The 26,181-nt window shown below is 45.4% G+C and overlaps 2 protein-coding genes across 2 annotated transcripts in view; one reads left to right on the plus strand and one right to left on the minus strand.

Moving 5' to 3' along the window:
- The window catches only part of LOC122394240 (hexokinase-1-like), a 36,699-nt gene extending 13,960 nt beyond the window's left edge, over window positions 1–22,739 (minus strand). Inside the window, exons 1-4 of the mRNA XM_043390980.1 lie at window positions 22,414–22,739; window positions 13,164–13,262; window positions 11,809–11,970; window positions 5,742–5,862 (exon numbers count right to left, since the gene is read on the minus strand). Coding sequence (XP_043246915.1) covers window positions 5,742–5,862; window positions 11,809–11,970; window positions 13,164–13,262; window positions 22,414–22,479 — 448 coding nt within the window. The 5' untranslated portion in view covers window positions 22,480–22,739. The remainder of the gene's footprint in view (window positions 1–5,741; window positions 5,863–11,808; window positions 11,971–13,163; window positions 13,263–22,413) is intronic.
- A 1,629-nt stretch (window positions 22,740–24,368) lies between these two features.
- On the plus strand, window positions 24,369–25,944 carry LOC122394243 (putative nuclease HARBI1). The gene has a single exon (XM_043390983.1). The coding sequence runs from the start codon at window positions 24,602–24,604 to the stop codon at window positions 25,640–25,642; it is 1,041 nt and encodes a 346-aa protein (XP_043246918.1). The 5' UTR covers window positions 24,369–24,601; the 3' UTR covers window positions 25,643–25,944.
- Window positions 25,945–26,181: the final 237 nt, after the last annotated feature.

Here is a 26,181-nt window from a genome sequence, read left to right on the forward strand (position 1 = left end):
ACTTTTCTTCTTCCTCAATCGCTGAGCCTAGATGATGTTTCAGGTAAAGGTATCGCCCAAATACTATATGAATGTATAACTGAACCTATCTCTGAAAACCGTAGCTCGAGTTTTCTTTATTGATCGGAGGACAGAGCGAGACATTTCTAAAGACTTCTAATAACTTATACTTTATTCACGCCTTCCCGTGAGTAAAGGATATTTGATGCACGAGTGGGATCATTTACACACGAGTGTTTAAATGATCCCATGAGTGCATCAAATATCCTTTACTCACGGGAAGGCGTGAATAAAATCTATTTTAGTATGACTCCCCGTGTCGTTCAAGTTCTTAGCATTGAGTATTTCAGCGCTCCGGTCAGGATTATTAAAGGGTTTTTTTTTGGGGGGAGAGAGTTAAAGAAAAAGGGGCTTGGCTTATTGGGGGAGCAAAAATTGATTCACGCGTCAATTAAACGTATGATTTAGCGTATATATTGGTCACCATTCCATCCAACTTCTTATGGCACCGATGTAAGAAAACTCATGCATTTGCGCCTGCCAAAGAATCGTGTATTGCATTAAACCTGCAGTAACAAACCTATGGAGAGAAATGCTACGTGGCATACTAAACGAAGGTAACTGAACGGCGCAGTCGCTGTACGTCCGGGTACATCTACACTGCGGGTAACTGAACCGATCTGCTTCTAGATCTTGTCACTGATGTTGATGTGGAAGGTGCAGTTGGTGTACGTGCCACTGAACAGCTGATCAGAAAAATAATATAAAGAAATTCACAAATATGTAGAGCAAAACCAGATAACAATCACTGGCTTTTAGAAGAGCAGCTTGAATGCGCTCGTCAACAAGAAGCAAAACCTGTCGAGAGTAAAACGAAAAAATTAACGCGTGATTTATTTTATTGACGCGTGCAGTCTTTTCTGCACTGGATTTTTTACTTTGATTGCAGTAAAAAAGCCGAGAACGCACGGGGAATCATATTAAAATATCCGTTTTATCTGTTCTAACAACATTCTTCTTACTAACTAGCTAACTGTTCTATCCGATGACATAAATAGCGTGCCAATAGCCGTGTTTACATAGGGTTCCCTTAATCTTCCCCTATTTCTCCCCTATTTTCAGATCGAATTTTAGGCATCATAGCGCTTGCGTATAACGTTGCTATGGACGCTATTGTTGTTAGAAGCATACTAAGCATCGTTTATGCTGTAAACAATATAAATTGGGCTTATTTAATACTCGAAATTCAACAATTCATATTTTGAAGTAATTTTATCCTGCCCTTCAATTCCCTCTTTAAGCGACAAATAGGGGAGGATTTGGTAGCGTAGCGCCTTTCCAAAAGCTGCTACGCTACCATATCCAGTGGTTCTCAAACTACCACATCACAAAAGCGGCGTGCTGATTGGCCGGCAGTTCCGAATCGTCCGACTGGTGGTCCCCGACTCGACAAGCGCACGTGCGCCGACTGAGGATTTTTAACCCTCGCATGTGTGGGGGGGGGGGGGTCGGATGGACCCCCCCATGGTTTTTCGCGAATAACTCGCGTAAAAAGCGGCCGATCGCGACGAAACTTTCAGTACCCTCTCATTGATCAATTTTACACCTACCCTGAAAATTTCATGACCCTGACCCAAATGACCTTTGACCTGTGACCTCTTTTCCGAGACCATGTTTGGCCGGAATCGCGATTCCGCGTATGTCGGCTCGCATTAGCCGCGCGTTTGGAAGCTTTTCGTGGTTTCAAACGTTCAAACATGTGATTTGATGTTGCTCCCATGCATTAGAATGGGTGTCAAGGTCATGGGCGCCGCCACCGGGGGGGACGGGGGGGACGCGTCCCCCCACTCTCAGAATGGAAGGGGGACGTCCCCCCCAAACTCATTACGGAGCGAGCGAAGCGAGCGTAGTCTTTCGTTTCTTTCTGAGTATGCCGTGGTCACGCTTTTGCTAGGCTTATATCTCAGCAACCACTTGACCGATTTACATGCGGTAATTTTTGTAGGGTAGCACTAGATTCATTCCTTCAACGAGCATCGGACTATTCCCGATGCATGTGAGTGACCCCATATGCACGTGCCACGTGAAAAACGAAGAGGTGACAGTTTTGTAGCAATTTCAATATCTCGGCAACTACTGGGCCGATTGCGCTGAAAGTTGGCATGTAGGTAGGTATACCCACTAGGCAATGCATATCCGTGTGCCACAGTTGGGGTGCTGCTGCACGTGCGCACATGCAGGGGTCGATTCCAGATCTCGAGAACGGCTGAACCGATTGTGCTGAAATCTGATACATGGTTAGGGACCGGTTAGTAGGGTGCCGTGCAAAAGTCAGTTGGGACCCATTTTGCACGTGCGCACGTGCAGGGTGCCGCTTCCAGATCTCGAGAACGGCGGGGCCGATTGCGCTCAAAGTTGGCACATCGTTTGGGACCGGTTAGAAGGGTGCAGTGCACAAGTTAGTTGGAGGTATTCCCTCGCAATTTCGCACACGTTGCGAAATGGTCTAAAAGACCGAAGCACCTAACCAACAAAAGAAAGAAAGAAAGAAAGAAAATTTCGCACGTGCAAGGCCCACCCTGACCCCACCCTCTCGCTCGCTCCGTTGGTCGCCCCAAGAGGCGTTTTACTGGTTGTTATCCCACTCGAAATTTGATTAGGCCCTTAGGTCCAATGAGACCATTTCAAAGCCGCAAGTATGAAAGAATTAGTGGGAGACATTGGTCGGGGCAGCCACCCCAGTGAGACACTTGGGATGAACCCGACCAATTTAACAGGCAGCCCAGCCCACTGGCACTCACTGCACCCGGCAAAGGACGCTCCAGTGGAGCCATTCCAGCATGGGATAGAGTTGCCCGTCCAGCCCGGAGCAGGGGGTTGCGGCGTGGAGGAGGAGGATTTGACTGTCCTGAGGATGGAAGAGATGGAACGGCCGGTGCCGAATCTGAGAGGGTCCAGGAGGTTTAGATACTCAGTATATGGGGTGTGGGCCTACATGCATTGGTCTGACCCCTGCCACCTCGGCCAACAAAATCTCCAGCTCTTATCCGACCTGTCATCGCGGAACTGCCTATTTTTGATATCGTGATCAACGTGTGTCGTATAACACGACTGGCCGAACACGGGCCTAGTATATTTCGTCTAACCAGCCAAGAGCATGACTTTACACCATGAATCCGACCTCGAAGTCAAAATCCGAATATTTTCGAAGACTTCAACTCCGACTCTGGCCAAAACTGGCCAAAACAGTCAACTCCGACTGATTCCGGCTCCGACCCCACACTTCTGCAGTCAAGCTACACTAAATTTCCAGCTTCTAAGAAATAAGCTATACGGTTGACAGGACCACAAAACTTTGAGGCGACTTGACTACTTGAATGACAAAGTGTAATCTATGGAAATGACTTCAGTCTTCAAACCTAAAATCGATACCGATATATTTGGCTAGGGTGATCGTTGGGCTATAAAAGCTCCTGATTTGTTCTCGTCTCAGCTCAAGCTACAAAACTGTTACTTCAGTTCAAAACCTTATGTTAAAAGTGGCATATTTGCTTTAAACGTTGAATGCATCCGACCGAAAAAGCCACGGTAAGAATGTCTACTTTTGGGGTCTCAGTCGGTCAGTCCGTCCCCCCCAGTCAAAAATCCGTGGCGGCGCCCCTGGTCAAGGTCACCTGAAGGTCAGGTCAGGTCATTGACCTTTGGTGACCTCGGGTGACCTCGGTTCACTTTTTCGAGTTTTACATGTTTCTAGGCTAGTTTTTGGAGCTGAATTCGAATTTAGCAACCATTTGAACATTTACGAAGTAGTTTTGGTGCCTTCGTAACATGTTACGAAGCTGTCAGAGGCGGTTGACACCTACTAGGAATACCCGGCAGGACCCCCTCTGGTTGACCTGACCTGACCTGACCCGACCTGGTCAAAATGCCTAAAGACATCATCTGTGATCAAAACTAACACGATATTCGTGATCAGCACCCCGAAAAACCCCTTAGCAGCCACACTTTACGACTTTCTAATAGGTCCCGATTTTCCCGACTTTGGGTCATTGACCTGACCTGGAAGGTCAACCAATGACCTAGGACCTTAAAATTGGGTATCATCGGCTTCCTCTCGTCACGGGCAACACGCTCGTTTTTTTCGCGAAGCTCTAGTCCGACGAAAAGCCTGAAAAGCCTGAAAGCCTGAAACAGGTCGACACCGATCAGGGGCCAAACGGCAAGGGGGGGGGGGGTCCAACCGACCCCCCCCCCTACACATTAGAAGCTGGAAAACGCCGCACACATGCGAGGGTTAAGTGGCATTAACACATAAACGGCAGAAAGTCAAGGCGGAAATTGCGGTGTTCTGATATTGCCGTGGATGTGATAACGCCTACTTGAATAATAGCTCAGCCGTTTAAAGTATGTTAAATGTCAGATAGTTTTCTGATTTTTCTTGCTTTGAGCTTTCATGTGCTATCACTTTTACCTCAGTGTCTAGTCTGGAAGCTATTTGGGAGAGCCCTAAAGGTAAGTAACAATTGCAAACTGCTTCTAGAATGACTTAGTTGCGCCATATTTGTAGTGAAGCGAGGTAAAGGAGACAGAGGATTCCTTTATAAGGGACATTTAAGAGACAAATAGGGGAAGATTAAGGGAACCCTATGTAAACACGGTTACTGACTGAACTCTGGTATTCTTTGACCGGAACCGTTCATGGTCGACACCGACTAAGACTTGATCAAATTACCTAAAACAGATTTTGTGTGTGAAACAGCATGTGCAAATGACGCGTCTTTGAAGCGACCTTTGCTGACATTAGCGCTCCTAAGAGCCGGATGTCCCATAAGTCGAAACATAAGCCCGCGTGGCCCATCATTACATTTTCAAATTTATATCCGACTTCAAGACACTGGCGTCTTTCCTAAGACCTAAACCGGCGTCTTTCCTGAGACCTAACCCTGTGACAAGCCGAAAGACTCTTAAAGACAGTCACAGCCCACTTTTAAAACGCTGACCATTTACCCAACGACGACGATCCCAAAGTAACCCTAAACGATCCTGACCCTATTTCTAATCAGCCAACGCTACGTGACAGCGTGGAGCGGTGGCACGCCACCCCAATCTGGCCACCAGCCAGCCACGCGAGACAGATCGCGTCCCGGGACATGGCGCCGAGGGAGCGTCCCCCCTCCCCTCCCTCCCCCAGAAACGACCAGTATAAACAGCCGCCGCTCTATTTATGTGAGCCCGGCGCGCCTAGGCGGTAAAACGGCCCAGAGACCTATCGTTTGAGAGGAAATTTTCAGGGACGAGTGTTTGGGGTGGATGGTCATGAGATCGACGCGTGAGATACTGGTCATGTCTGGATTTGACCGGCTGGGGATGTTTCCGTTCATTCGTTAACTTGATTGGCTATTGCTTATGGTTTAAATGACGCAACTGCATGGTGATAACTAAGCATATCTGCCCACTTCACCAAAAACACAAACTAAGTTTAGACACTCAGCTCATCCTATGTTCACTTAGCCCAATGAATCATCGTTTTTTTTTGTTTTTTTTTTTTTTACTAACAAGCTCGAAACATGTCTCACCCAACTTCACTCAGATAACCAGCCTCTAACATGATCTTAGCAAGCTCAAAACTTACCAAGCTTCCAAATATGTCTCGCCAAACTCTAAACCCATTTCGCCAAACCCCCAAACATTTCTAACCAAACTCTGAACTCATCTCACACCAGCCTCTAACCGTTTCTCACCGAGCTCAAAGTGCCTTCCGCTGGGGTGTTTTTCGCGCAGGAAGCTCTGAACACAGCCGGCGAGGAAGTCAAACAGGCCCTCCCCGCTGCCGTACCGGTGCGCCTCATCCACCTCGAACCTCTGAGGGGGGGGGGAGGGGGGGGGGTGGAGATTGGTCAGCTGGGGAGATATTTGGGGTAGGGAGATAGGTGGAGACTGGAGACCGCACCGGTGTGCCTCACTGCCTCAAAGCAGTGACCTCGGACCTCTAGCGGAGTGTGGGGGGATTAGTCAGATAGGGGGGTATTTGGGGAGGGAAGACATTTGGGATGTGGGAATCAGGGATATATGTAGGGACCGTATGTACCGGTGGGTGTTATCCACCGGGGTGTTATGAGGTGGAGAAATGATATTTGTTAGATGGTTTCAGGTCAGGTCAGTAAGGTTAGATGGTTAGATGGTGGGTATCGGGTAGGTATGTGAGACACGGAGAGATATGTGAGGAACCAGAGAGCTATGGTAATTTAACTACAAAAAGGCATCCGGTAGCTAATATGCCGTGGAAAAATGTGCAAGTCGCCCGTGAAAACTTTGTTGAAGACATGCATTATGCATATCTGACTTCTGCGCGCTGGTATCCTGTTATCTTGTGGGAATATCTTTGGAGCAGGAATGTTGTTAGTGGTGGGGTGATACAGTTATTATGACCAGACATTATGCGCAATACAGTGACATAAATGAAGGCAGGCAATATGTAAATTGTAATAAGGTGAGCTACAACGCGACGCGACATAAGTGTCTGAGGACTAAATAGCAACGGGAAGCGAATTTGCGACCATGGCCAGAGGGCACGTGTGTAAGTAAGAGCAAAGTCTGAAGGACGCAAAAGTGCGTACAGTAAGTCGATACCGCTAGGAAGACAAATGGGAGAAGAGTGGAAGAGTGTTTGCTTAGAAAATAACGGGAGAAGGATGGCAGCAATAACCTGTGTTGGACGTTGCCTCGCGTCGTCACACTATTTTGTGGTCATAAAGAAATAATAAAAGAAAAAATCTGTTATCTCATAACCTGGCTAATTTTTAGTAGTGCAATTCAACTATAACTAACTTCGGATATTCATTTGAGCCATCCAGTTATAAGCGCGACACATAAAATATAGTTTTTATGTTCTAACTCATATTTCATTTTACAATCAGCAGTTATTCTCGTTCCTGCATTCTTTACAGCCCCGGCGGCCCATCTTTCTCTAATCCCTCTCCAGATCCTCTTTCTCCATTTCTCCATTCTCAGACGCTTCACTTCTCACAACAACCATCCGGTTATCACTAGAAGCGCTCTGCGTTCGACAATCGACATACCCGGCACCCAGTCGCCTGTTCGAGGCAGTGTGCTGACGACGCTCACGAACAGCCCTCGGCGACCAATCGACACGCTGCTTTGTCCTCAATGGTCATTGTGTACCTACACCGCGGCGCGTGTGAGTGAGGAAATCAATACATGGATGTTTTGCCAGCCCCAGGCGGGGTCAATGCGCTCAAATGCTTCGGTCTAGATACGGACCAGTATGTGGTAGTTGGGAAGGTCCGCAATGGTGCACATCTGTTGGGTTCCCACCGTTTACAGGTGGATATATTTAGACAGTGAGCTCGCAACGGAGGTGGAATATCCTGATGTGCCATACGAGTAAACGGACTTTGACATTTGACAAATACTATAAAAAAGTATTTGAGATTGTTGCGATTCTGGTGGGTTTACTGACAATTAAATCACTTGGGGGGGGGGGTTAGAGCATGCTTTTGCTTCCTAATGGCAATGCCTAGTTTGCCAGGCAATTGACAGCAAACCGTCTTCTACAATTTGTGTTTAATGTTCTAATGAAAAAAGAAATGACAGCCTTCCATCAATTTCGAACGTTTCGGGGGTTCATATGTCCCAAATGTTTCAATTTGAACCCACCAGTGCATCGCTGGCTATTGTTTTACCGAGTAGTTATCAGGCGTGACCCTTGCTACCTGCAGCATGTCGGAGCTCACGGTAAATGTTTGCGCTCGGAAGATAAGTGAGATACCGTTACGGATGTTAACAAGATCCGGTTACACGGCCCTCGGCCATAGAAACGCTAATATTTGTGCAAGGTTAACCCGCGACCGCCTGGGGGGTCGGATCCGACCCCCCCCCCCCTCCGTTTTTTCTTAAATAACTCATGAACCGCTTGCGCTATCAACTTGAAACTTCGTATACCTTCTCCCCCATCAATTTAACGTCTCCTGTGCAATTTTTAAGAAAATTTTTTAAAAAATTTCTGAGATATATTCATTTTAGTGATGTAACTACATGGCGTTTTCAGTAAAAAAATGGTAAATGTTTAAGAAATCGCCAAAAATCGAGATTTTAAGCAAATTGCAAATTAAGGACATGAAAAGACGCAGCTCAACGAGTTCTTTAAAATGGCTATCTCGGATTTTCCATAAAATACGTTTTTCACCCCTAAATAGTCAAAAAACTATATTTTTTGGAAAACAGCTAATAAAATCCAAAATTTTGAGAATTTCCAAAAAACCGGAATATATGTTATAGAGCTCTATTAGAACATTAGATGTCCCAATTTTCAACTTTCTATCTTGATTTTTGACCCCCAAATTGTAAAAAATAGCTCCAACATGCATAGGGCATGGTGACGTCATAAGCATTTTCGCGAATTAGAGGCACTTCTGAACATCGCATGTGAAAACAAATGGCACCACTAGATTCCTGGGACAAAGCTCGTCTAGAAAAGTGCATTTTTATGTCAAAAATAAAAAGTTGAAAAATTGACTTTTTTTCTTAGCCCTCGTTTAGTTATGTATGGTATAAACGATTTTTTATGCTTTCAATGCACACTTATCACCAGCACAGTGACTTGGGGTCACATATAACCATTACCATCGGATTTGGCGTGAAAAATAAGCCATAAAACATGTGTCGCACGCCCATGTAGCAGAAAGTGAAAACCGTGACCTTTCGTGACCTGACCTGACCTTGACCCGTACTTAGTATGACCCCTATACGCACATGGTACCTTCAATAGGTCTTTGGGGTCATTTGTGGTGAGTTTCGAGCAGCAGCTATCGATTCCGCTGTCCATAAGCCTAATCATGCAAAACCCCTGAATTTGACCTTTGACCTGACCTTGACCCGAAAGTTGACCTCAATCTTAAAATCTTAAGAGTGCTTTGGGAAGGTCTCGTAAAGACCTTTCGAACGCCGCCTCGCGGGGCTCGATACGACCATTGGTTCTCGAGATAACAGGGGGGGGGTCGGATCCGACCCCCCCCCCCCCCCAGGCTGATGTGGGTACGGAAATAGCCCAGGCGGTGCCGGGTTAAGCGCGTATGATCATCACTCATTTCATTTATCAGTGAATGTGACGCAATGAAATAGCAGTGTTTAATTTAATGGTTCGTCTGTTGCTGAATTAAACGCAGACATGAGGCCAGGTTACAAATTTAAACGAGGCAGATGCCAGAATGTGGTACATGTGCGCATTGTGCAATGGATGTGTGCAATGCGCAGTGTGCAGATGCCAGGTCGTGATATCTGTGTTTTTTGTGATATCTGTGTTAATGTGCAGAAATTCCAAAGTTTTTATCAGACATGTGCATGGATCCGAGAGCTGGATCTATGATCTCAGTGGATCTCTCGACAAAATAGAGGGGTTGGATCTATGATCCGAGTGGATCTCTCGACAAAATTCAGGGGTTGGATCTATGATCCGAATGGATCTCTCGACAAAATTTAGGGGTCGGATCTATGATCTCTGTGGATCCAGCGGGCAAAAGTTTGTGGAGGACCTATGATCTTTTGGATCTCACGACAACATGTAGCCAATGAAACCCTTATCCTACATAATTGTACACCTTACAGTGCAATACAATTGAGAATTATCACTTGTGGTCATGGTTATTGGTTAAGACCACTTGTAATCATTAGGTATCATCATTAAATTTGAATGTAAATAAACAACATTTGTACTACATTTAAAATAAACCAAGAGCATGCATATTGATACTTTTTGTGACCAATTGTAACTTTTTCATGACAGCACTGATGACAATCTTATCAACAAGCTACAGCCACTTTAATTCAATGAACAAACAGTACAGACAGATGCAGTGGCAGCAGGGCACTGCAGATTTTCATTTTGGTCCCATTCTTTCCATGCAACGCCAGTACGGCTAATGTTAAAATGCCAAAATCTATGGGGGGCACTGTACCCTGGTGCCCCCCCCCCCCCCCTGTTCTGCCGCCTATGGACAGATGTTAGGAAATCAAACCTGGAAGCCAAATAGGTCAGTTTTGTTAAAAATAATCCAGCAATCCACTTCTGCCAGGTATGAAATCCCAATCCAGAATGTTCGTATGAGCTATTAGTATGTGCAACACAATTTCGATTTAGTAAGAATACCAACCAACCTCTAATACTTTCCTAATAAAATTACAAGTTCAAAAATGGCATCAACTTCTTCAGATTACCTACTTTTGGCACCGTGCCAAGGCCGTCGTGCCACGTGTGGTGCCATGCTGTGCTTTCGTTATGAGAGAGCCTCCCAAAAAGAAGACAAACGAAATTCATAGCTCACGTTTTGGTAATATGGTTTTATTACGTCATTATCGTTTGACCAATGAAAAATCTTAATTTGACCAAAACCGCAATGATTTCAAAAGATTCCCCGTAATAGGCCCTTTAAACTGATGACGTAAGATATTGTTATTCTTTTGAAAAGTGAATAAAATAAAGGTGCAAGGCGCACACCGCTCAGGGCTATGATATACCGTTTCAGCTTACGTTTACGTCATTATATTCAACGCTACAAGGATGATATTCACAAAAAATCGTATCGTAAAATTATGTGAGGCAGAAAAAATGAATAGTATTAAAAAAAAACTCCAGACTTTTGAATTTCCAGTTTGATTTTTTATTTATTTTCATTATACTCGAAGGTAGAACGCCTAGCTCATTTGTTATTTGAAATGACGTCACGAGTTCTATTTAGATACTGAATAATCATTTTACGGTAAATATCCAAGGCCATTACAATTGATATTTCGCTTCCCATCGCTTCCGCAGGCTGCTGTTGAATATTTTTATACTTTTGTTTATATCTCAGTTTATTTTATCAAATATTTCTTTCAATAGATTGAAATACCTTTACCTAACCAAGCCACATGTGTCAGTATCATCTTTTATTGTTTATCAATCAATTGTGTTAGCTGGGAACTGGAAAGCCTCATGGTTGTCTAATGCAAGATTGTCTTATCAATATCATTATGTAGATTCTAACATGAATTGTGATGTGGTAGGTACCTACCTAGTTATGTATTGTTCATTAGTCATTACTTTGACTTACCTCTATGTTAATGTGCAAACTTTTCTGTTGGTTTGTGAACTGTGAACAATCTTCATGTCACTCAATTCTCTCAAGTTGTGACCGTCATGAGCCTCCTTTATTTTGTATTATGTATAATGTAACTGGATGCCTTTACTAATATGGCCTTTGTATAAGATTGTTTGTTTCTAACCATACTTTGGTATTCATAACTTCTTATAAAAGAAAGTTGTTAACATTTTGAGCACCTATGAGCTTGGATCCCAATGGATCTCACGACAAAATTGGGGAGCCAGATCTATGATCCGAGTGGATCTAGCGACAAAATTGAAGGGTCAGATCTATGATCCCAGTAGATCTCTCGACAAAATTGAGGGGTTGGATCTATGATCTGGATGGATCTCGGATCGGGATCCATGGGATCGGATCTCAGATCCATTTTTCCGGATCCAAGCACATGTCTGGTTTTTATAGACAACCTTACACCTCAGTCGAAATGCCTGAGTGTCAAGTTATTATATACAGATTACAGCTAAGTTTACGGGTTCAGAGTTACAGCTACAGCTGAGCGAGGCATTACCTAACTAAGCTATCCTAATTAATAATTTGTCCTTTCAGTGAACGATTTCTAACCAACACCATATCGCCCACACTTCAAAGATCAATGCCCCCCCCCCCCTTCCCCACCTTCTCGACATGTTCTGCCGCGTTTTTTTCTCACCTGGAAGTCCTGTTCGACAACCTTCCCGTCTGCGATCCGGAGGTACATGACGCGGAAGTTGGTGCCGCCCAGGTCCAGCGCCAGATACTCGCCCGTCTCGTGACCGTTTGGGAGTTCCGGTAGGAAGGTGTTCTCCATCAGCAGACTCGACGGAGATTCACTCTGTCGATACATAGACAGAGCCGGTGTGAGCGGTGTGAAATAGCGACTGAGCGTCGCGTGGGCTCGAATTCTACATGGTAGCAGCAGGACTTTGATAAAGGGTTGGGAAGTTGGGAGAGATTTTTACAACTGAAAACGGAAGCACAATATATCGTATACATATATCGTACCTATCCATCGTATATATCGTATGTGACGGTCCAAGACGTTGAACCCGAATCACTTTGAAGTTATTACTCAATCGAGAAGGAAAATAAATGGTCTCAATACTTAAAAACACAAAAACGAGGACAAAAACGAAACAGTTTTTTCTACATTATTCTAACATTCATCTACCATTATTACACATATTGGTTATTGACTAACCACGGCATATTAGAAGGGTCAGACATTTTGTTTTTCTCAACGACAATGACAATATTGTCGTTGTCACATAGCATTGAACTGCTATCGAACAAGCTTATACGGATCAGATGACTTCAATGCATCCCAACGTTTGTTTCATGAACCACCAATCACCACCACCCACATAACAGCTCGACGTGGGTCAAAAGCCACCATCACCACGTGCTGGATAAAAACGTGCCGCCGTCTCTGGTGCCGCCCCCTCCGACTGTTTACAACATTCCCCGCCTCACACACAGACACACACATCACATTCGTATTGGTTATATAACGCCTTCAGAGAACGTGGGCACCGAATGGGATGGTAGACATGAGTTCCATTGTGGTAGTGATCGGTGTGTGGGTTGGTATTTACGTCAATATCTTTTGCAATGCGTAGGTATTTATAATACCCGTTATTACGAGTATATAAGTTTTACGTTTTTGCAACAGGATTTCATTTCAATAAAAATTTGCTATTGCGACCATCTGCATGATGTCTATGATTTTAATCATATCACTTAGATGCTGGCCAATTTAAAGAGATGCGAAAACATGGATTAACATTTTTAGGTGCCAGGTATTCAACAGGAAGCAACTGCACTGCATTTTCGAAGCTCCATTGTGTAACGTTTACCCACGAAGCGGGAAACGTCTGGATGTTATGGGCCATCAATGACTACTGTCGACACACCCTCTAGTCCCAACTAAAAACAACAACAAATCAGCAAACACACAAACAAACCAACAAACACACAAGCAAACAAAGCATCTCAGTAGCGGTGGCGGGGCAGGGAGACAGCACTGACCTGTTTATCCAATCCACGCTCCATCTCTTCTAGGAATACCCGCTGGACCCGTTCGATTTGTTCTTCTGTCAGTCGCAGCTCGGCAAATGCGTCCTCCGTCTGTGGTAAGGAGAATGTAGAGGTCAGAAGTCACTATGGGAAAAGGTCAGGGGTCACGGAGGTTGGTGCTGGCTAGGGTCAACGATAAGGATCACACTGCGGTAGGGACACGGAAGTGGAGTGACCAGATACTCTTCCACTCATCCATTTAATCATCTTTTTGCTGCACTCACCGGAAATGCAAACTGTAATAGCAAGGTTATTTGAACTTTTCATTCCTTCATATTTTTGGACGGATCAGGAACTGGAATATTTCCAAACATTATTTAAATACACAATTTATGTTATTCTCCGAAAAATATTTTTTCCTGTATATGTATGTTTATGTGTCATAACATTTTTGAAATGTATCAAAAAATGTTATGACATATTGCATCTTTGACATGCCTGTTAAAACATTTGGTATCGACATTTTTTGTAAAAATTATTTAATACTGGACAGTCATAAAACTCTTAATAGATAAATGTAGTAACTCTTTATTTTCGACGCATCTTAGCACAGTAAAAAATTCTCAATTGAAATGAGGAAATATCGAATTTCGATCGACGCTATTTATAACCATGTGCCATCGGCAAAGGCCGTAACAGTCAGCACTTTAGCAAGGCATCCCGTTCAGTCGTTTCAGCGTTACATGATCGCTCTGCAACCAGAGGCTATACGCTTCTTATCACTCACACCTCGATAAGGAGATGTTTATTATTTAGTCTCCAAGTCTACGAAAGGCAGCCACTAAGCGTGATCTCATTCATCGTTGCACCATCGCGGGTTTAGATGACACCGCGTTAGGTATCATAGCTCGCTCAGCTCGTGGTTTCCAATCTGACCTTGACCGGCCTCTGCGCCCCGGGCGACGCCTCAGGCAGCGCCCCTGACAGGCCCCTTGGCAGCGTGCCAACTCAAATTCTCGGCCCGCCTGCTGACGTCATATGGCGCCCGGTGACAGGGCCAGGGGGGACGAGTGGCGCCTTCCGCAGACAGCCCGGACAGAAATAGACCCCCCAGAAGAGACGGGGGGGGGGTAATGATAGGATTGGAACGGGAGTCACTGGGGTGAGGAATGTGTGAATGGGGAAATGGTTGGATTCAAAGTTTTGAAAACAACATATTTGGTGCTTGGACAAGTGGATGATCAGAAGCGCTATTTTTATGGCATTGATTTTCGAATGCTGGTTCAAAAAAAAATCATTGACGATCATTTTGTGCAGTTTCCGGGTTGTAAACTGACTTCAAGTGACAGTGATTTACAAGTGGTCCTTATATGCACGGTAAAATGACTGTAGGTGCATACATTCCCTAAAAAAGCAGGCTTCACGTCGAGGCTTCGAATTTAAGTGTGCATGGAGCTTTCATTTCAAACTGTCTATAAAAATGTTCGATTTGAAAATAATCATCCGCTCTAATTTGAAACAGAGGGTCACTTTAGTTGAAAGCGTCAGAGGGGAAGTTTCGAGCTGACACGAAAAATATTTGACCCATTGGTCAGTAATCCAGTACATATTTGCCCCACGTAACTCCCCAACTAGAAATCCATACGACCCCGGCAATCCACCAGCGAATACCAGCGGACAGTACCACCAGCACACACAGCAAACATCCCTGTATGCCCGCTCGATACCCTATTGTCCACTGATGGGTGACCGGTCCGCACCTGTGCCCGTCGAGAGACCTGTGGAGGACCCCGTGGCCCGCACAAAAGCGATCGGTCCGTTCACATAGCAACAGTGCATTTCTTTACTGGAAGTCAGCTGACTGCAATTGGCACGTGGCCACCGGGTGTTAGCATCATGTGATGTAGGCTACTATTTACCATGTTTGAATGCCCATGGGTGAAACCGTCGGGCAAAACATGGAGATAAGTTTATAAATTTGTTGCATTGATCTGTCAATCTTTGCACGAGGTATTTATAAGGTGCATACCATTCATTGGCCAATGTGAGATATGGTTGACGGTATGAAATGTTGGAAATATCAACAGCTAGCGGTACAGGCGGCGTTGCATAGCGTATGTCCCAGGGGATACTTTACCGCAAACAGCTTCCACTCGCGAAAAAATAATTGACGAACAGTTTTCTCACCCAAGAGTTCAGGTAATGAATAAGAGTAAAAACACACTTCTGTAACTACTAACAAACAAAAATTGCTCACTACTTGCATAGCGTTGTGATACAGAAAACGGAATAAAGAGAAACGATATGAAATCGAATTCCTAATTAGCATATATGTAATGGCACCATGGCTTCTTAAGTCTTACCATACGAGACTCAAAAGCAGCGCCCCCCCTCTCCCTCCCCACACGTGACCAATATTCTACACCAGTCCACCCATTGGCAGACTCATCACACCTTGATCACGTGCCTCGCCCGTTCCCAACAAAAACTAAAATCCATTTTACCATTATCCCACCTGAAAGGACCGGACAACAACAGCTGCACGCTCTACATTGAATTCTGACAAGCAAAAGTGCCTTGACATGTGACAAAACTATGCACCGCGCCTCGAGTGAGAAGTATCAGGTCACGAGGTGTTATCGATTTAGCGCTTTCCAAAGTGGCTTTGAGCCCCATGTGTGGATGAACCCAAAGACTGTTACGTGTGAAAAGTATGGTAATAAAAGTGGTCATAAGTTGCCAACCAACAGAGCCCAGAGGCTGTTGTGGGCATTTTAGTCATTGTGGTGTTGCCAAGAGCGCTTATCGAAAGTTATGGATGATGCTCATGAATGAACCAGGAGGGCCTCAGGTGGCACGGCGCGAACTGGTTTAAAGGTGTGGTGGAATTATGAGGCAAGTTTCTGATTCACCAAATGAAGCAACAGTTATTGAACGCAAACTAAATTTAGCGATGGCGTAAGACAATTTAACTAATGCGAATTCATTTGGCGAAAAAGGCTTGCTAAATTGTGTTCACGAATGACTGACTTCATAAGTAAGTGGTGCCAAAATGTCACTTTCATTCTTTAGCGACTGTTGCTTCAACAGTTCATTTACAATCGCACCTGCTTTATGTCCCTACATGACTTTCCCTGCTTCATAGGGAAGGTCTTCCAGGGGCAATACCAACAAGCTTAATATTTAACCGCCAGATGGCAGCAGGATCGAACGCCTGCAGGTATGCTGTGCCGCATGGCTCGAGCGGTGCGCCCGGCATCGTTCAGCGCACTAAATCGCGTAGAGCTTTGATGTCCCCTGCGTGTGTGGCACTGTCCGAGGTGAGAAGAGGAATGTATCGGCTAGCATAGATTGTCAGGTGTTGATTTTATCCCATACACTGCCATAGACGTAGTGTTAAAACCGTGCCTCAGATGGCGAAACAACTCAAGTGGTACTGGTCTCCCTGCAAGCGCCTGTGCTACAATCTAGAAGGTAACAAAGGCAACTTTAAAATCACAGTTTCGTAAGCAATGTGCTCATGAATTTAGGTTAACGCTTGCAGTGTGAGGCGCAAATAACACCCATTCGAGTATTTACCGGTGCTTAACTGCTACAGGTCACGACACAGCCCGAGACATTTATGCGCCGTGGTTTTGAAATGCAATAGCGACATAACTGTGGAAAATATAAGCCTAAACCATTAAAAAGTACATCAGTACGGCTTTATTTTTACCTTGTGTTCCAGGCTTTAAATTACATATTTACGACTGCATAATTTACGGGCATCTACCCTCAGTCAAGTTATCTTTCAAGTTTCAATTGCCACTTGACCGATCATAGCAGAATGCTTTCCCAGTCATTGCACTCCGTTTGCCGGCACAGTCGTCCTCCATCACCCCCGGGCTACGAACACCACCCGTCGATCAAACAGCACGTGACCGGACTACCAGTGTACTCCCACCAGTGTTTACATTTCATGGCGCCATGTCGCGTCAGCCAGCATTTGAGACGGCCGATGTCGTATTTCGGGTGGCTGAGGCGGCGAATGATACAATCCAGACCTCCAAAACTGCCATCCCGAGAGAGAGGAGGACCTCTCTTGTGTTGAGGTTGGAGTCAGTGTGTTTACATATGTCCTGGAAAGCTCTGGGAGGGTATCATGGAGTATTCAGCAATTTGGAGCTCACAGTTTATAGATCAAGTGTGGGATATCGGTTGGTTGGAATGTTGGTCAGTTAGTTAGAGTAACACGGTTCAACGGTTCAAGGCTATTAAGTCGCCAGGAGCTTAGCATCGGGGGGGGGGGGGAGGATGAACTTGAGGCCAAATAGTTTGGTGTGGGTATTGATTGAGGGCAGAGTTTTGATAGGACTAAGGACTAGTGAAGCGGAAATGGTTTCAGTTATAAACTTCACTTGTTCAAAATCAAAATGTAATAATTATTTTCTATAATTTCGTACTTCAGGCTAGTTTCGTACTAGCCATCGGAAGACGCTTTGGATTGGCAACATTTTTAGATCGCCTTTCATTTTCATGTCAGTTGAACACTCTTTTTAGACATTGTTTCGCGTGAAATACATCTATGTTTCATAGTACGATGCATCACTTCCAGTATCACGGGCATAACTATTGACACATCACCCAACACGAAAGTCCACGTTTTCTCGGAAGGGCACAACAAGCAGTCTTTAGAGTCTCATGTCCATACTTCAGGGCCTCTTCAGTCTTCAGCGTGGGTTTATTGAACGAAACACGAGCGCCCCACATGATCAGGTCAGCCAGGAAAGCTGTGGACTACCGGCCGCTGCGGCCTAAGGGTCGATATTAGCTTCGGTGTTCTCAATTTTCACTCCCTTACGCCTTCGTAATTACTGGCTATTTAGAAGCATGAAAAGATATGGTTACTTGAAAGCCTTACAAAAAAAATTCAAAAATGTTTTACTTTTAACATAACGCGATTTTAACATAAACGGGTAGGTAGCTCTCAAAGTAGCTCGCTGTCGTTGTAGTTGATACAATAGCATGGTTTCTGGCATGTTATAGGTATATCATCCATTTACACTTTAATTGGTGGGTATCTAAGAATATCAAATGCCTACTATCTTGCGTCAATGGATATGTAAGTAGAAAAATGACGCAGAACATGAGATAATGATGCCAGCTTTACCGAGACGATAGGACAGTGTTGTTATTATTGAGTTGTTAGGACTCGACATTCCAAGAATCAATGTCATGTATGAGTGCACTGTGCCAATTATTCTATCTCGTCTCACTGAGAATGATTAACGCGATTATCCTCTGTGCTATGTTTCTACTATAAGTGAAGACAGAATACAGTTGTGATGGTGTTCTAAGTCACGTTTACACTGTAAAAAAAATCTTACAAGCCCCTTGTAGGAAAACCGCTGGCGCAAAAATGAGCATGCAGCGACGTGTAAAAATCGCCTCATATTTAGCTAGTAAGAGGGTACAAGCTTGTTTCGTTAGTAAATGACAAGCCCACGCCTCATAAACCGAGCACCCCCGTGTCAGCCCCTCGTTTCGTTATTCGGTACCTCGTTTGAAAACGAGGGCAAAACCAGCAGATCGGTGCGCCGATTAGGCTCCTTAGCAGGACTCGCCTGGTAACCCAACCAGCTAGCGCCTGCTATTGCTGCCCAGTAGTAATACTAGCTCAATTGCGTCACCCCCCCCCCTCCTTCTCCCCAGCCGCCCCTCCGACTGGTGGACGACCCGGCCAACGACAGCCACGCCACGTTACAAAAAAAAAAACATACACAAAAATAACGTTTATTACTTTATTAGCATACGATACAAAATATCTAAATATATACATATTACAATATCACAGCGGAGTGGTGCAAAAGCTGATTCGAGTCACCACCAATAACATTCACAAAATAATACGGTTGCATGAGACACGATCGGGCACTTCCACGGGCTTTGACGCAACGGCACTTACAACAGGCGAGTGAGCAAGTTGATCCTGCCATGTCAGGTATATTGTGCACTGTGCAGTCCATCAAATATTTGCCATACTTTGCAGATTCAAGCAAGTTTTTTTTTTTTCTGGGCGAGGCTTACCAACAGAAACATCGCTGGCTTCCGGTATACCTTCATGCCTCAGTCTTCCACAACTTTAAGCAACTCTGCAAACAGAAAAGAAAATTAACTGCTGATTTTAAAATATCAGTGAGGATGGCTTTATTATCTACATCAACTGACTTTTGTATAAGATAAATCAATGTGAGGCAATATGTGTAGCTTACACATTTGGAAAAAAGGCTAGACAGCAACTGAAAGAAAGTCCGTCTTCCAACAGTCGGAATTCAAACGAAACAGTGGCCCACAACGGTCAAGGGGTGAATTCTATGACGCAACATGTGTTCAGAATATTACAAAATGAATAAAATGTCCCCCATTGCTACGTAAATATCATACAATATAACGTACCTTCGGAATATCCCCGCCCGAGAACTTCACAACGCACCGTGCCACAACACAACCGCACCAACCGCCGGCAGCCGCAGAACTGAACAATGGCGGCCGGAAATGACGGCCCCGCGCCGGAAGTTAAGGACGCGTTTTAGAAGCAGTCTCAGACTCGTCGCTGCTCACCGTAGCAGGGATTTATGAGGCACTACCGAATCAAAGTCGTTTCGCCTCATTCGGCAACACGAAAACCCTACCAGGACTAGTCCGATGATGAGTTTCCGACTAGGTGGCGTGTGCGCAGGATTATATTTAAAGCACGTGCAGGGCGGTGCCTCATTAGCCGACATAATAATTATATGACACGATAATGAAACACGCATGTAACTAGCATGCAACAAGCTTCTGGCGGATTTAATTATGAGACTATGCGTAGTTTTCCGACACAGCGCGAAATCTGTTGATAAGCAGGAAGGGGTGTTAGGGAAGCATTTAAGTTATTAGGTTACCGTTTGTAACCAATTGCTTCACGAGGCCACTCTTTAACTAACAACCCTCAGGCTGATAATGTCCCTATATACCAGTAAAACGCCTTTTGGGCGAAGAACGAGCGAGCGAGATAGTGAGCCTTGCACGTGCAGAAGGGCGAGAGGGTACTTCCAACGGGCTTGTGCAAAGCACCCTTCTAACCGGTCGCTGGCGGTGTACCAAATTTGAACGCAATCGGCCCAGCCGTTCCTGAGATCTGGAAGCGGCATTCTGCACGTGCGCACGTGCAAATGGGGTCCAAAATGACTTTTGCACGGCACCCTACTAACCGGTCCCCAACCGTGCACCAAATTTGAGCGCGATCGGCCCAGCCGTTCTCGAGATCTGGAAACGCCCCCTGCACGTGCGCACGTGCAGTAGCACCCTAACCGCAACACATGGGAATGCATTGCCTGGTGGGTGCCTACCTGTATGCCAAGTTTCAGCGAAATCGCCCCAGTAATTACCGAGTTACTGAAATGGGAACAAATTTGGCACCTCTTATTGTTGTATTTTGCACGTGCAGTGGGGGTCACTCACATAGATGAAGAGTATCCGACCTTTGGTAGAAGGGATGCAGCTACCCTATAAAAATGACCGCAAGTCAATCGCCCAAGCGGCTGCTGAGATATGAGCCTCTCAAAATCACTACTTTTGCAAAACAGCTTGAACACCCTTGACTTTTCACGTGGCACGTGCCACGACGGTCACTGAGGTGTATCAAAAGTAGTCAATTACGGGGTAGAAGGGATGGGGCTACCCAGCAAAAAAGACCGCATGCCAATCGGTCCAGCGGTTGCTGAGATATAAGCCTCTCAAAAGCGTTACAGGCCGGGCCGGGCCGGGCCGGGCCGGGCCGGGCCGGGCCGGGCCGGGCCGGGCCGGGCCGCTCATACTGAGATTTTTCCGTTATATTGAAAAGACTCACTTCGCTCGCTGCGCTCGCTCGCTCGTAATAACAGCAAGGTACAATGGACTACCGTGTAACCCACTCCTTGTCATAGAATTGGCTCGTGACATTTTTTTACAGTGTACTCTCGCTATAGAGTAAGGTTGTTCAGGAAAAGATTTTCATTTAGTGCGACTTTTTGTTATGTCGCTGTGCAGACACATTTTTCGAATGATGGTGGGACTGAGCTTGTGAGGAAAAGCGCTGTATTTTTTACGTTTTAGCTTGCATGGAAATAATTTCAAACTGTGGAATACTTCGTCATTAATTACAGCTGTACAATTACAGAATTAGCAGCCCGTTCATTCAATCGTATTTGCTACGTTGACGACATGCCTTGGTTTCGTTTTGGACTTTTGTATCGAATTTTTATTTTTGTTATTCATTTACTTTTGCCACTGTCGCTGGCTTTTCGTCATCTATTTTTGGTGCAGTCGGACTCCGCCCTTCTAAGTCGTTCACCGCTTGATAAATACATTGCCTAGGCATACACGTATGTCTTCAATTCAGTCTTTTCCCCACGTTTTTACTCTTTTCATTTCTCTTATCCTCACGTCCCGGTCCATCCTATGCTATACTCGCCTCTGCAGTTCTGCACCCTGCAGCCAGCACCGCCTTCCCACCCCACCTCCTCTCCCCTGCCTCCCTCCCTCCCCCCTCCCCGGCTACACCTGTGCCGCCCAGACCGCCGTTGGTCCTCACAGAGGCTCGTCTCTTCGCTAGGCTGACTCCACCACTCTTGGACCGCTGCCAGCGACTTGGAGCAGACTAGAGGGGTGTGTGGGGTGATGGGAGGGGGGGGGGGGGAGCGCTGCAGGGATGCGAAGGTTGGATGGAGGTGTGGCAAAGTCGCATCACGTGGGGTGTGTGGAAGATTAGATAGGACGATTGTCGCTGCTACTGTTTGAGGAGAACTGCAGTTTGTAGCTTTATTTGATGCAGTTGACTGTAAAATGCGCTGCAAATGTGTTTGCAGTTTTTGCAATGAGCAGCTTGTTTGAACGGGCGATAAAAGTCCGTGTGCGAAATACGCTTACCCTGTTAACATCGTGAATTGAGTTGCTTTCGTTCATCGTTGTGCACGTTATGCACGACAGTTTACTGAACTGTCGGATCCATCGAAAGAGGGTTTTTTTTACTAAAACATAGGATTACTTAACATTATTCTTGTAAGGATTAGTGGCATAATTTTGCATCATTTCACCGCAAATAACACAAATATTTGAGGTTCATGAAATACTTTTTTATCCACAGCTACCAATTGTTTTTTGTTTTTTGTTTTTATCCCCGCCCCATGTAGATCCACTCACCCCACTATAGTTGCGACACACTCACACTCACACGGCCGCACGCACACACACACACACATACCTTTTTCTGTAGTTCCGCGTCCACACCGGTCCAATCAAAGCGCAGCAGGTCGTCTGTGAGCCCCATAATTTGCTGCTCGTTGTAACCTCCTCCTTCCTGATACTCTCCCCTCTCTTTTCCTCCTCGCCGACTGTTGAATCTTGGAGGTTGACGACGGACGAGCAAGAAGCTACGTAGCCACCACCTATCTGTATTCTCGTCCGGACGCGACTACTCGACTAACCAGCCGAGTGGTTGTGCCAACGACGCGCCTCCTGCGCTGCGCGGAGGCCCGAGCGACACCCCCCCCCCCCTCCACCCCCTACCCCCAGCCTCGGGGGAGGGGCGCGCACGAGCGCCGCGACGGGCGGTCGATGTCGTGACGTCACACTGTAGGGGTGGTTTTTGATTGGTGGATGGCTCGCTACGGAGAGAGTTGGCTATATGTGCGCGATACGGAAATAGAGTAATGAATGGAGATAGGAGGGAGACGATAGTGTTAGGGATATCGGAAGCTGGCTAAGTAGCTGCCGTTTTTCTTCTGTTACAAATAATCATGTTTTTATTTGTAGAATGGAGGGGCTAGGTAGGTAAACATATTGGAGCATTTTCGGATTGGTGGAATGCTTTTCAATGTTATGTATAAAAAAATGAAGAGACGTATAATGAGAAACTGTATATGCTCTCAGACTAAATTTTGCCAAAAAATGCGGCTGGTACCTAAGCCTGTCACCCATATTCAACTGCTTTTTATTAATTAGGTACCTATCCATTGTGTGCTTGACTGATATCATCATTGATTTTTATGACAAGATTCAGTCATCTATATATAAAGCCACGAGAGAAACCGTTTAATTTTGGTTTCCTCAGCAAGCTCATCAGGCAATCTGTGTCTCTAACATTCCGGGCATAAAAACAAAAATGATCACTGCCCATTTAGGGGAAGCGGGGGTAGCACCGCCATGTGGGAAACACCGCCATCCTCTCTATCGGCAAAACTCTGAATTGTAAATGTAAACACCCGCCATTTCGGTGTCCGAACGGAAACGGGACGCCGCGTGAGGTAGGTTTCGCTAAGATTTATTTGATTTTGAGATCGCAATTGCCCATTTTGTGAATTTCAAACCATCGTTGTAATCATTTGGCATGTTTTAGCAGCAAGTAAGTGGTCATTTCAAGTCAAAGTGCCTTGATTTTTACGTTAAATTTGAGGGCATGAAGTGCTCTTCGTTGAGAAAGGAATTACAGAAGAATCGCGTCCCGGCTTGTTTTCCCGTCGGGGCGTTGTCGGTCCATGACTGTGTGTGGGTAACACCGCCATGCTCGGCGGTGCTACCCCAAGGGGTGGCAAAATGGATAAAGCCGCAATGATAATTCACTCAGCTCGGAGAAGAGCTTTAGCTAGGCCGCAAACGTCGTCTGTTTTTTAACCTCACGTTTGACTTCACTGGATGTTTCGAAATAAACGTGAATTTGTCATGCTTTGTATGCATATTGTCCGCAACAAACAGTCTGATCTGTGACAAACTAACAACCAACTCTTGTGTGTCTTATATGAGTTTGAGTTACTATTTCAGACAGCAGTAACGCTTCCAAGGGTGGCTGTCACCGTAAGGCCGATCTGTGGATAACATCGCCATCAGTGGCGGTGCTACCCGCACATTTTTTGGAGGACGGAAAATGCAGGACTTGTTTTCAATGTCTGTAAAGTAGCGAAATTTTATAATGGAGCGCTGGAAACTATGCCAACATGTAGGAAAACATTCCTACTTTCACATGAATGCAAAAGAGCTTCGTTTTTACTGCGCATATCAGCTCGGTGAGCAGAAATGCTTAAGGTGGCGGTGCTCCCCCCGCTTCCCCTACATTTGGCCTGTGATTCTGATGATGACACCCCACACCGTGGATGACCATTGGCCATCCCTTCCCTAAGTGGTTGGAAGAAATAGGAGAGCCACCGGAGCTCAGGCCTGGGCCCGGTTCATATAGCTCCCCTTAGCTACTAAGTGTCACTTATTGGTAAGGGGGACTTGACCAATGGGTTCATATAGCCACCCTTACCGTAAGTGTGAGGAAAGTGTCACTTACCAGTAAGGGCGAGTTGATAAGGGTAGGAGGCACCACCCTATGAGCTCCACTTACGTGCTAGCCGAGCGCGGTGTGTGCCATTCTGGAACGGTTTTGCGATTGATTTTGAAGCCAAAGCATCATGGCAGGTCGCCGTATTCTTTTGTATGACATAAGACGAGCTGCTGGTGCGCGGAGAAGACACCGTGAAACTGTGGATTACTTTCAGTTGGATGACCGCTCTTTCTATGAGAGATATCGCTTCGATAAGCAGTCAGTGGATTATCTGGTGGAAGAATTTTGTGGCGGTTTAGAGTCCAGGACAAATCACTACCCAGCATCTGCCAAAACAAAAATGTTGGTAACTTTACGCTATTTGGCCAGCAACGCGCTGCAGGAAGTGATCGGCGATACATTTTGCATATCCAAGGGAGGAGTGAACAACATCATTTGGGAAGTCATTCCGCGGATCGCTGAAAGAATGGACGACTTTATCAAGATGCCCACAGGACAAGCCCTGCTGGACACCAATCGAGATTTTCACCGAATGACTGGAATTCCTGGAATAGTTGGGTGCATAGACTGCACGCATATCAAAGTCAACGTCGGTGAGGACCAAAAAGCATCTTTTCTCAATAGAAAAGGATTCACATCAAACAACGTTCAAGCCGTGTGCGACGCATCGTACAGATTTATATCTGTGTACGCGTTTTGGCCCGGCTGTACGCACGACTCATTCATCCTCAAGCACAGCGCCCTCTTCAAGGATTTTGAACAGAAGCGTCGCGAGGGGATCCTGTTGGGTGATTCTGGATATGGGAGCGGTAAACCATGGATGCTGACACCTTTCGGAAACCCAGAAACCCCCGCTCAAAGACGGTACAACTACGCTCAGAAACGCGGCCGTGTATTAATCGAGCAAAGTTTTGGGCAGGTCAAGCGTCGTTTTAGAGGATTATTAGACGGATTTAGAACAAGTCCCGAAAGGGCAAACATCGCCACCGTGGCAGCCATGGTGTTGCACAACATTGCCAAGGAAAGGGGACAACCGGACAACTTTGATGATGCTCAGCCCGGTGATTTAGAGATGGAAGAAGAGTGCACACTACCAGCGACTGCAGGAGCAGAGTTTCCTGAAGGCAGAAGATTTCGAGACCATATAGTGGAGACTTTCTTCGTCTGAAAAAACGGCACCACTGATCGTGCACATGCTTTCTTGCGTGAGTGTGACTGTGAACTGTATTTTGAAACGCTTCACACTGGTTATTGTGCACTCATTTGCGCGTACATATTAGCGATGACCAGCATTCGGTGCTGTTTGAACGTATGCGTTCTTGGGAACGTATTTTTGGGAGCATATACCTGCCAGGTATTTATACTGTGATTGGATGTATGCTTCTAGCTTGTGATTTGGACCTGTGTGGCCTATTTCTATGAAAATAAATATCTGGCTGTGTGCGTGCACAATGAACTTATTTTTTCATCCGATGATTTTGAAGCGGTACATCATAAAATGTGGAGGGGATTGAGTCCAAATAAGAAGTTAAGCAGGTATTAAGAGGATCAAAGGAATACTTTCGCAGCTGAAAGGGAATTATTCTCTTAAAAAATGTATTATAGCCATTAAACATGAGTCAAACGATGGAAATGTAAAGGATAATATCTTATGATTTTTGAAACGAGTCCACACAACTTTATAACACTGTTTTCTTTATTACCTAC

This window comes from Amphibalanus amphitrite, unplaced genomic scaffold (genome assembly GCF_019059575.1).
Source record: "Amphibalanus amphitrite isolate SeventyFive unplaced genomic scaffold, NRLGWU_Aamphi_draft 000581F_arrow, whole genome shotgun sequence".
Taxonomy (NCBI): Eukaryota; Metazoa; Arthropoda; class Thecostraca; order Balanomorpha; family Balanidae; genus Amphibalanus; species Amphibalanus amphitrite.

Coding starts and splice junctions, on each gene's coding strand:
- LOC122394243 (XM_043390983.1), top strand. CDS start 24,602: ATGGCAGGTCGCCGTATTCTTTTGTATGACATAAGACGAGCTGCTGGT.